This window comes from Chiloscyllium plagiosum, unplaced genomic scaffold (genome assembly GCF_037043375.1).
Source record: "Chiloscyllium plagiosum isolate Xiang-an unplaced genomic scaffold, Cpla_swu_hap1 HiC_scaffold_5, whole genome shotgun sequence".
Classification (NCBI taxonomy): domain Eukaryota; kingdom Metazoa; phylum Chordata; class Chondrichthyes; order Orectolobiformes; family Hemiscylliidae; genus Chiloscyllium; species Chiloscyllium plagiosum.
In genome coordinates this window covers 87,359,184-87,371,727 of record NW_028270143.1, presented here as the reverse complement: position 1 = coordinate 87,371,727, position 12,544 = coordinate 87,359,184, and the positions used below count along the sequence as shown (strand labels likewise).

General features: G+C 41.6%; 1 protein-coding gene across 13 annotated transcripts in view; it reads right to left on the bottom strand.

The window, feature by feature from the left end:
* Positions 1-12,544, bottom strand: part of LOC122550039 (sickle tail protein) — a 720,789-nt gene that overhangs the window by 47,983 nt on the left and 660,262 nt on the right. For all 13 annotated transcript variants that reach the window (XM_043690462.2, XM_087987428.1, XM_087987424.1 and 10 more), the window contains 2 exons: positions 10,422-10,552; positions 9,107-9,254 (listed from right to left, as the gene is read on the bottom strand). In XM_043690462.2, the coding sequence (XP_043546397.2) occupies positions 9,107-9,254; positions 10,422-10,552 (279 nt within the window). The remainder of the gene's footprint in view (positions 1-9,106; positions 9,255-10,421; positions 10,553-12,544) is intronic.

Sequence of the window (12,544 nt, the reverse complement as noted above, 5' to 3'; positions counted from 1 at the left end):
ATTTATGCAATATTCCAGGACTCCCTCTTCAATGACCTGGTTTTTCATAGGAAACAACATAGAAAATGAACCAGCAACTAATGCATCAACTGTGTTGAGAAAACATTCAATACTTAAAATGTAAAAAAAGTGAGGAACTGTTGGGCGAAGTTCACAGCACAGAATCAGATAAGTAAATTGTTGTTTTACGTGTGGCCTACAGAAAGTCTGCAGTAGTGAGTAGAGTGGGTTCTTTCTTGATTAAATGTTTTTGGAGATATGTTTCTTGATTAAACTTAAAATATAAGCTATAAACTATTAATTTAACCTGGGGCAGTGTTTGTAGAGGAATAAGACAGTGTTATTTTCTGGGTCTGTAGATTGTGAAGGAGCAAAAATGGCCTTTAGTAGAGTGATATGTGCTTCTTGTCAGATGTGGGAGTTTAAAGAGTGTTTAAGGGTTACTGCGGATTATATCTGCCATAAATGCTGTCGGTTGCTAATCTTATCAGATTGAATGGATCAGTTGGAGACACAGTTAGAAGCAATGAAGAATTTGCAACAGCAACAGTAGATGATGGACGGCTGCTATAGGAAGGGGGGAAAAGTCTTAGATACAGTACATAGATGAGTTAACTCCAGGAAAGGTAAGAGAGGTAGGCACCTAGGGCAGGAGGCTTTTGTGGCTATACCCATTTCAAACAGGTATGCCATTTTGGAAAATGTAGGGGGTGATGGATTCTCAGAGGAACGTAGCATGAACAGCTAAGTTTCTGGTATCGAGACTGGCTCTAATGCAACAAGGGGTACATTGGGTTCCAAGAGAATTGTGTTAGGGGACGGTCTAGTCAGAGGTACAGACAGAAGTTGCTGTGGACAGCAGCGAAAAATCAGAATGGTATGTTGCTTCCCTGGTGCCAGTATCAAGGAGGTTTCAGAGTGGGTGCAGAATGTTCCCACGGGGGAGAGGGGCTAGCAAGAGGTCATTGTCCACATTGGAACCAACAACATAGGAGGGGAAAAGGTTGAGATTCTGAAAGGAGATTAGAGAGAGTTAGGCAGGAATTTAAAAAGGAGGTCCTCGAGAGTAGTAATGTCTGGATTACTCCCATTGCTACGAGCTAGTGAGGGCAGAAATAGGAGGATAGAGCAGATGAATGCATGGCTGAGGAGCTGGTGTATGGGAGAAGGATTCACATTGTTGGATTAGTGGAATCTCTTTTGGGGTAGAAGTGACCTGTACAAGGATGGACGGATTGCACCTAAATTGGAAGGGGACTAATATATTGGCAGGGAAATTGGCTAGAGCTGCTCAGGAGGATTTAAACTAGTAAGTTGGGGGGGCAGTGGTTTGGGACCCAGGAAGATATTGAGGAAAGCGATCAATCTGACACTGGTACAGTTGAGAACAGAAGCAAGTCAAACAAACAGTCAGGGCAGGCAGGGACAAGGTAGGAGGAATAAATTAAACTGTATTTACTTCAATGCAAGGGGCCTAACAGGGAAGGCAGATGAACTCAGGGCATGGTTAGGAACATGGGATATCCTGAAGAAGGGCTTATGCCCGAAACGTCGATTCTCCTGTTCCTTGGATGCTGCCTGACCTGCTGCGCTTTTCCAGCAACACATTTTCAGCACATGGGATATCATAACAATTACAGAAACATGGCTCAGGGATGGGCAGGACTGGCAGCTTAAAATGTTCCAGGATGCAAATGCTACAGGAAGAATAGAAAGGGAGGCAAAAGAGGGGGAGTGGGATTTTTGATAAGGGATAGCATTACAGCTGTGCTGAGGAAGGATATTCTTGGAAAAACATCCAGGGAAGTTATCTGGGTGGAACTGAGAAATAAGAAAGGGATGATCACCTTATTGGGATTGTATTATAGATCCCCTAATAAATCAGACAGAAATTGAGAAGCAAACTTGTAAGGAGATCTTAGTTATCTATAAGAATAATAGAGTGGTTATGATAGGGGATTTTAACTTTCCAAACATAGACTGGGACTGCCATAGTGTTAAGGGTTTAGATGGAGAGGAATTTGTTAAGTGTATACAAGAAAATTTTCTGATTCAGTATGTGGATGTACTTACTACAGAAGGTGCAAAACTTGACCTACTCTTGGGAAATAAGGCAGGATAGGTGACTGAGGCGTCAGTGGGGGAGCATTCTGGGGCCAGTGATCATAATTCTATTAGATTTAAAATAATGATGGAAAAAGTAGACCAGATCTGAAAGTTGAAGTTCTAAATTGGAGAAAGGCCAATTTTGACAGTATTAGGCAGAACGTTTGAAAGCTGATTGGGGGCAGATGTTCGCAAGTAAAGGGACAGCTGGAAAATGTGAAGCCTTCAGAAATGAGACAACGAGAGTCCAGAGAATGTATATTCCTGCCAGGGTGAAAGGAAAGGCTGGTAGGTGTAAAGAATTCTGGATGACTAAAGACATTGAGGGCTTGGTTAAGAAAAAAGAAGGAAGCACATGTAATGTATAGACAGGCTGGATCGAATGAATCCTTAGAAGAGTATAAAGGAAGTAGGAGTACACTTAAGAGGGAAATCAGGAGGGCAAAAAGGGGACATGAGATAGCTTTGGCAAATACAATTAAGGAGAATCCAAAGGGTTTTTACAAATACATTAAGAACAAAAGGGTAACGAGGGAGAGAATAGGGCCCCTCAAAGATCAGCAAGGCAGCCTCCTGTGGAGCCACAGGAGATGGGGGGGATACTAAATGAGTATTTTGAATCAGCATTTAATGTGGAAAAGGATATGGAAGATATAGAATGCAGGGAAATAGATGGCGACATCTTGAAAAATGTTCATATTACAGAGGAGGAAGTGCTAGTTGTCTTGACATGCATCAAGATGGATAAATACCCAGGACCTGATCAGGTGTACCCTAAAAATCTGTGGGAAGCTAGAGAAGTGATCGGTGGGCCTCTTGCTGAGAGATTTGAATAGTCGACAGTCACAGGTGAGGTACTGGAAGACTGTAGGTTGGCGAACGTGGTGCCACTGTTTAAGAAGGGTGGTAAGGACAAGACAGGGAACTATAGACCACTGAGCCTGACCTCAGTGGTGGACAAGTTGTTGGAAGGAATCCTGAGGGTCAGGATGTACATGTATTTGGAAAGGCAAGGATTGATTAGGGATAGTCAACATGGTTTTGTGCATGGGAAATCACGTCTCACAGACTTGATTGAGTTTTATTTGAAGAAGTAACAAAGAGGATTGATGAGGACAGAGCGGTGGACGTGATCTATATAGACTTCAGTGAGGCATTTGACAAGGTTTCCCCATGGGAGACTGATTCGCAAGGTTAGATCTCAGAATACAGGGAGAACTAGCCATTTGGATACAAAACTTGCTCAAAGGTAGAAGACAGAGGGTGGTGGTGAAGAGTTGTTTTTCAGACTGGAGGCCTCTGACCAGTGGAGTGCCACAAGGATCAGTGCTGAGTCCTCTACCTTTTGTCATTTACAGAAATGATTTGGATGCGAACATGAGGGGTACAGTCAGTAAGTTTGCAGATGACACCAAAATTGGAGGTGTAGTGAACAGCGAAGAGGGTTACCTCAGATTACAACAGGATCTTGATCAGATGGGCCAATGGGCTGAGAAATGGCAGATGGAGTTTAATTCAGATAAATGCGAGGTGCTACATTTTGGGAAAGCAAATCTTAGCAGGACTTTTACACTTAATGGTAAGGTCCTAGGGAATGTTGCTGATCAAAGAGACCTTGGAGTGCAGGTTCATTGCTCCTTGAAAGTGGAGTCGCAGGTAGATAGGATAGTGAAGGCGTTTGGTATGCTTTCTTTTATTGGTCAGAGCATTGAGTACAGGAGTTGGGAGGTCATGTTGCAGCTGTACAGGACATTGGTTAGGCCACTGTTGTAATATTGCGTGCAATTTTGATCTCCCTCCTATCGAAAAGATGTTGATAAACTTGAAAGGTTCAGAAAAGGACGTTGCCAGGGTTGGAAGATTTGAGCTACAGGGAGGGGCTGAACAGGCTGGGGCTGTTTCCCTGGAGCATCAGAGGCTGAGGGGTGGGGGTGACATTATAGATGTTTAGAGTGAGAGGGGAAATATATAAGAGACCTAAGGGGCAAATGTTTCACACAGAGGGTGGTACGTGTATGGAACGAGCTGCCAGACGAAGTGAAGGCTGGTATAATTGCAACATTTAAGAGGCATTTGGATGGGTATAGGAATAGGAAGGGTTTGGAGGGATATGGGTCAGGTGCTGGCAGGTGAGACTAGATTGGGTTGGGATATCTGGGACTAGATTGGGTGGGATATCTGGTCCAACCCATCCATGCTGATCAAAGGGTCTGTTTCCATGCTGTACAACTCTGATTCTGTAACACCCATCTAAGCTTTGTAATCCTGTAGAGTAAGTAGTAAACTACCAGTCTGCTTCGTTTCTGTAGCCACAGTGCATGTACCTGCTGCAAGCAGTCATAAGTGACTGAAGGAAGAGAGCAGATCACATGCATTAAACTATGGAAGATCATGATCCAAGTCTAAGGGAGTTGGGAAGATGGTATCAGTGCTGTCTACAAACTCAGGAGTGTTGGTAAAAGCTGTTCTGAAATCATTAGTGTTATTACTGTGCCTGTCTGAACCCATTAGCCTCCTCAATAATAACTCAATTAAGTTACAAATTCCTAAATGCTAGGATAGCGTGACCCTCAGACATCCTGACAGAGATTAGGTCTACTGTTTCCAATACAGAGGAAATAGATGCACTCAGGTTTGCACAAATGACTGCACAAAAGTCTTAAAATACTTTTAAGATTTGACAAAGAAATTCTATAGTCAAGTTTAAAAGCTGTATAACACACAAGATCAGCATAAACACGTTCCTGGCTATTAAAAGAGTATAAAGACTTTTGAGGTGAGAAATAGCAGTTTTTATAAAGACTACAAATAGGTAAATTTGAAGGAATTCTTAGATGCTGGAGTTCGTGAGCAGGGTTGGGATCAAAGACTAACTACATTTTTTAATGACTCAAAGTATTAAAGAAATCTCTGTTCAGAGTCTTCCATAGAACATGAAACATTACATTACAGCACCATACAAGTCCTTCGGCCCTTGATGTTGCACCGACCTGTGAAACCAATCTGAAGCCCATCTATCCTACACAATTTAATTATCATCCATATGTTTATCCAATGACCATTTAAATGCCCTTAAAGTTAGCGAGTCTACTACTGTTGTAGGCAGTGCATTCCACACTCCTACTACTTTCTGAGTAAAGAACCTACCTCTGTCCTACATCTATCACCCCTCAATTTAAAGCTAAGTCCCCTCGTGCCAGCCATCACCACCTGAGAAAAAAGGCTCTCACTGTCCAACCTATCTTATTCCTCTGATCATCTTATATGTCTCTATTAAGTCACCTCTCAACCTCCTCCTCTCTAATGAAGACAGCCTCAAGTTCTTCTGCCTTTCCTCATAAGATCTTCCCTCCATACCAAGCAACATCCTGGTATCTCCTTTGCAGCCTTTCCAATGCTTCCACATCCTTCTTATGATGCGGTGACCAGAACTGTACACAATACTCCAAGTGCAGCCGCTCCAGAGTTTTGTACAGCTGTAACATGACCTCATGGCTCCAAAACTCAATCCCTCTATCAATAAAAGATAACACACCATGCACCTTCTTAACGACCCTATCAACCTGGGTGGCAACTTTCAGAGATCTATGCACATGGACACTGAGATCTCTCTGCTCATCCACACTACCAAGAATCTTACCATTAGCTCAGTACTATCTATTCCAGTTACTCCTTCCAAAGTGAATCAGCTCACACTTTTCCACACTAAACTCCATTTGCCATCTGTCAGCCCAGCTCTGCAGCTTATCTTTGTCCCTCTGTAACCTGCAACATTCTTTGGCACTGTCCACAACTCCACCGACTTTAGTGTCATCTGCAAATTTACTAACCCATCCTTTTACACCCTCATCCAGGTCATTTATGAAAATGACAAACAGTGGACCCAGAACAGATTCTTGCAATACACCACTAGTAACTGAACTCCAGGATGAACATTTCCCATCAACCACCACCCTCGGTCTTCTTTCAGCTAACCAATTTCTGATCCAAACTGCTAAATCACCCTCAATCCCATGCCTTTGTATTTTCTGCAATACGCTACCATGGGGAACCTCATCAAATGCTTTACTGAAATCCATATGTACCTCAAAGGCTTTACCCTCATCTGCCTGTTTGGTCACCTTCTGAAAGAACTCAATAAGGTTTGAGAGGCACAACCTACCCTTCACAAAACCATGTTGATATCCCTAATCAACTTATTCCTTTCTAGATGACGATAAATCCTATCTCTTATAATATTTTCCAACAGTTTACCCACAACTGAAGGAAGGCTCACTGGTCTATAATTACCAGGTTGTCTCTACTCCCCTTCTTGAACAAGGGAACAACATTTACTATCCTCCAGTCTTCTGGCACTACTCTTGTAGACAATGATGACAAAGATCAAAACCAAAGGTTCTGCAATCTCCTCCTTGGCTTCCCAGAGAATCCTAGGATAAATCCCATCCAGCCCAGGGGACTTAACTATTTTCACATTTTCCAGAATTGCTAATACCTCATGAGCTTCAATCCCATCTAGTCTAATAGCCTGAATCTCAGTTTCTCCTCCACAACATTGTCAGTATTCACACAGGAAAAAGAAAAAAAATTCTTTAAGAACCTCACCTATCTCCTTGGACACCACGCACAACTTCCCACCATTGCCCTTGACTGGCCCTAACCTTACTCTAAGCATTCTTTTATTCCTGACATACCTATAGAAAGCTTTAGGATTTTCCTTGATCCCAACTGCCAAAGACTTCTCCTGTCCCCCTCCTTGCACTTCTTAACTCTCTCTTTAGGTCCCTCCTGCTAACTTGTAACTCTCAAACACCCTAACTGAGCCTTCCTTACATAAGTCTCCTTCTTCCTCTTGACAAGAGATTCACCTTTTTCAGTAAAACACTGTTCCCTCGCTCGACAGGCACATCCTTATCAAGGACACAGAGTAGCTGTTCCTTGAACAAGCTCCAAATTTCTATTGTGCCAGCCCCTGCTGTTTCCTTCCCCATCCTCTGCATCCTAAATCTTGCCTAATTTTCATCATAAGTGCCTTTTCCCCAGCTACAACTCTTGCCCTGCAGTATACACCTATCCCTTCTCATTGCTAAAGTAAACGTGACTGAATTTGTGGTCACTATCACCAAAGTGCTCACCTATCTCCAAATCTAACATCGAGTGCAGGTTCATAGCTCCTTGAAAGTGGAATCACAGGTGAAGGTGGCGTTTGGTATGCTTTCCTTTATCGGTCAGAGTATTGAGTACAGGAGTTGGGAGGTCATATTGAGGCTGTACAGGACATTGGTTAGGCCACTGTTGGAATATTGCGTGCAATTCTGGTTTCCTTCCTATAGGAAGGATATTGTAAAACTTGAAAGGGTTCAGAAAAGATTTACAAGGATGTTGCCAGGGTTGGAGGATCTGAGCTACAGGGAGAGGCTGAACAGGCTGGGGCTGTTTTCCCTGGAGCATTGGAGGCTGAGGGGTGACCTTATAGAGGTTTACAAAATTATGAGGGGCATGGATAGGATAAATAGACAAAGTCTTTTCCTGGGGTCAGGGAGTCCAGAACTAGAGGTCATAGGTTTAGGGCGAGAGGGGAAAGATATAAAAGAGACCTACGGGGCAACATTTTCATGCAGAGGGTGGTACACGTATGGAATGAGCTGCCAGAGGATGTGGAGGAGGCTGGTACAATTGCAACAATTAAGAGGCATTTGGATGGGTATATGAATAGGAAGGGTTTGGAGGGATATGGGCCGGGTGCTGGCAGGTGGGACTAGATTGGGTTGGGATATCTGGTCGGTATGGATGGGTTGGACCAAAGGGTCTGTTTCCATGCTGTACATCTCTATGACTCTATTTAGCTGGGTTCATTACCCAGTACCAAATTCAAATTCAATGCGACCTCGCCCCTTGTTGACTTATCTAAATACTGTGTCAGGAAACCCTCCTGTACTCATTGGACAAAAACTGACCCATCTAAAGTACTCAAACTATTTCCAGTCAATATTTGGAAAGCTAAAGCCCTCATAACAACTACCCTGTACTTTCGCTCTAATCTAGAATCATCTTTGCAATCCCTCCCTCTACATCTCTGGAACTTTTCGAATGTCTACAGAAAACTTCCAGCAGAATGACCTCTCCTTTCCTGTTTCTAACCTCAGCCTATACTACTTCAGTAGAGGAAACCTCAAACATCCTTTCTGTCACTGTAACATTGTCCTTGACTAATGCCATATCTCTCCCTCTTTAACCATCTTCCTTGTTCTTATTTAAACATCTAAACCCCATAACCTGCAACAACCATTCCTGTCCCTGCTCTATCCACATCTCCAAAATGGTCACAACATATTTTTTGTGACAATGCACAAAAGAGTCATCAGAATGTATATCATTCTTCATAGCTAAGTCTTCACAATATAGAAGGACTCAAAAGACAACTAAACAGGGCAATCAATAGTCAAATAAAAGCAAAATGCTATGGATGCTGAAAAATCTAAAACAAAAGCAGAAAATACTCAAGAAAAAAATTAGCAGGTCTGGCAGCATTTGTGAAGTGGAAAACAGTGACAAGGTTTCAAGTCTTCAGAACTGAACAGTGCAAGAAAGTAGTGATTTTTATGCTGCTAACAGAGAGGGAGGAGCAGCAAGTGGAACAGCTGGTGAGGGTACCCAGACCACAAGACAAGGGAGGTATTTATGATGGTAAAGGCAAGTTGCAGATGTAAAATAACTGTGTATAGGAGAATCTCCCATCTCCTATCTATTTTTCATCTCTCCCTCTATATTAACACAAGCTTTGCCTTTGGCTTTTGATGTGGCATTGACTAGCTGCTCCTCAACTGCAGAAAAATTACCATTTCCCAGCCCTCTTCAGATATAAAGCATTATACCAAAATGTTAATTAACAGCCTGTAATCAAATAGCAATATTTCTCGGCAAATGAAAAATATTTTGTTAAACAATGGTGACCACAATACAATACATATAACAAAGATTTTGTTCTTTTAGCAGTTACCTTCTTAAACCTGTGAGCACCTCAGTCATACTTTTGACTCTCTTTAGTAGACTCTCCAACTTGTGAGGCTCTTCCTTTAAGAACTTCACTGCTTCTACCTCCACACGGAGTACTGCCCGCATTTTATTCTGCAAAGTGGGGAACTCGGCTGGAACAAAGACACAAGCCGAAACTTTCAAACTGTACGTACACAAGGAACATTTCTGGTACTTTACAAACCAAGAACAAGGTCAAAAGAATGCTTCTTATATGTAGCTGGTTTTCTGCCTTCCCAACATTAACAGTTGTCTTTACCCAACTATTCTGCCCAGAGCTTGTGGGCGGAATGGCCTATTTCTGTGCTCCAAGTACAACATAATAATATCAGAGATGGTGCAGCTTATTGATAAAGCATGATACCAATAGCTACTTACCACACTTATTTTGTTGTGCTGTTGCCAAAGTATCACAAATGATATTTGATGATTCACAATGTTCTACAATTTTTGACAAGCTCCTTTTCGAATGCAAGTTGTATTTAGAAATAAAGGAGGCAACACCAACAATGCAAGCAACTGTACACATTAGTGGAAAAAAAAAGTACAAAACAAACTCAAGAGTCTGCAGATGCTGAACTCTATAATAAAAGCAAAGTGCTGCAGACACTCAGCAGGTCAGGAAGCTTTTGTTGAGAGAGAAACAGAGTTAACATTTCAAGTCGAATCAGACAATACTTCAAATCCAGATTTGAAGAAGCGATACTCAACTTAAAGTGTTAATGGTTTCTCTCTGTATTGATGCTGCCAGACCTTTTGTGTTTTCCCAGAACTTTCTGTCATCTACCTAATAGAACTCTAAAGAATTTAGGACATGAAACATTGTTAGAATTTGAATTTATAGAATACCTTTGACATAGAAAAACATCCCAATGCGTTTAATGAAAGCATAATTATAGGAGGCCAAATTGGTTCAGGGCTGTTTGTTAAGGAAGCTGGAATTTTGGGAGCGGGTGGTTATCAGCAGTGGGAGAAGATAGAAATTGAAATTCAACACATGAACCCTATGAAGCTGATGCATAACTACTACCAGTGCAGTGAAAGAAGCATAAAAGGGTTAAGAAAGAAGAGTACCATGGCGGTTGTTGTCCAGTAGGAAGGGAGTGGTGAAGCTATAAATAATTAAAATACAAGGCTATTTTAAACACTTCTCGTGTTTTGGCAGAGATATTGGCAGATCAGGCACTGATGTTGGTCAGCAATGAATGGTGTGGTGGTTATGCATCATTTTACCTCGTTGCTTTTGTCAGCATTCCCAATGTTCTTATACAGTACCTTACCTTTTAGGCCTGCCAGACATTCTCCAACCTGACGCAGAGCAACTGCACCCTCCTCCACATCTTTTAATGTGATTGTTTGCTGGGTTGAAGAGGCATCCTTACTCAGGCCATCTATGGATTTCTCTAAACCACTGTACATCAAAAAAAAAGAAATTAGAGCAGTAATAATTCTGCTTTTCAACTTTCGACAGTGAAACTGCTTCGATGTTCTTGTTGCCCATGTGAAACATTTTCCCACCATGTGGTTTCAAGGAATGTGAGAAAAAGTGGTGTGCTTTCAGAAGCCTTCAGGATAAAACCATTAAGGTTCCATGTTTGAAACACTACTAGGTCTGTTTTCTTCATAGACACTGCCTGACCACCTAAGTGTTGAGTACTTTGTGTTTTTGATTTTCAGCAGTTGCAGTTCTTTGCTATTGCTAAAGAGATTGACCATTCTGGCACTAAAGTCATTGGGGGTAGGAGTATCTTGACCAACCACACAGAAGTATTTATAGGAATTTATAGGAACCAGAGTTAGCAACTTTGAGGGAGAAAATCCAAGAGGAGAAAGTAAAATTTTTCATTGAACACAAGAGGGCAGCACCTGATCAGAAACAAATCTGAACTCAAATGCTGCATTTCAACATAAATAAGCAACAGACTCGGCCTAACTGCAAAGTCAACTTTAACCATTCTTAACTGTATAATTTGTTGGCTAAATTGATGCAGTGATTAGATAGTGAAATTTCTATCTACAGGAACATTTTTTTCCTCAATTTGCTCATTATCACAACTAGTGGGTTCTGCCTTCAAACACAATGCTATGATACCTGTTATTTGCTGAAGCTGGTTGATAACCAGTTCCTTCCAAGGGGTATATTTCACTGCAGTGGGCATTCCATTCTGTCAGTTTTAACAAAGCATCGCTCTAAGCAATGTCCCGTCACATAGAGACAGCATTGATTTCTTTGGGAAAGTCTTATTTGTAAGCATGACTGTCCTTTACTTACATCTGGCTCTAGCTCCATGTCAGTTGAACTTAATTAAAATTCTGCTCAGTTAGGAACTACTTCAAACAAGGTTATAATTTGCTTCATTTAGCACACACCTGTTATTTACAGCAGGATGGGAGGGTGAGGATTGGTACTTTAAGTTTATAATTCAACTTGTTTTAAAAGAGTTATATAATTTGCTTTAAAAGACAATTTTATGCATGGAGCTTATTCAACTAGAGACTGATCTACACAGCTAAGATAACATCACAGACATCCAGTTTGTCCCGAGTCCAATAACTTGAGTGAGGATTCTGGGCAAAGCATTTGGTCTCATCTCCCTTTTTGCCTTTTTTCTCTGCTGCTCCCATTCCAGCTCCAAAGAGCAAAACACAACTCAGGTTGGGCTCCCTCTACTGGTCACTATACACAAACCCTAGCCAGAAAGTACATATAGGCACATGCAAAATATCAGGAAAGGGCAGGCTAATGTCCATGCTGCTAGTTATTGTCAAAGCTCAAACATAAATAACTGCTTGCAGCTGGCAGTGGTGGGTGGAACACAACAATGAATCAATATTGCCAGAAGAAAATACTATCGAGAGTAAAAAGTACCTCTTATTTGTTCTTGAATAGGTTTTATTAATTATATCAGCCGGAATAGGCCCAATATTTGCAACTGCTAGTATTCATGATTTGTTCTTTCACGTGCTTGGTTAGTTTACAGACAAAGTCTTCAAGCATAGAGAACACAATGTTTGTCAACACAGCAGCTTTATTCAATTAATGCTATAAAACAGAGACAATCAGTGCTGTTATTAAAGCTCCCCTTAGTTCTACTTAGAAATCACAATTTTGACAGCAAGGACAGAGAGTGAACGGTGCATTGATTGCAGGCCTCTTTCTGGTTGACTAAGTTTCACAAGATTATGCTCTGTGACCCAGGAACATTGGAAAAACATCCAAAGTCATTCTCTGGCAACAGAGTTTGTAAAACAGGCATGAGTCCGTCATTCGTGTCTGATAAGGGCCCCAACGTTAGTTTTAGCTAGCCTTTGAGAATTTAGGCTGCTGTTCATTGACTGTATCCAGACCCAGACCAGGTAGAATGCTGCATCACTCAGATTTTACACAGATGCAGCCTGGTCA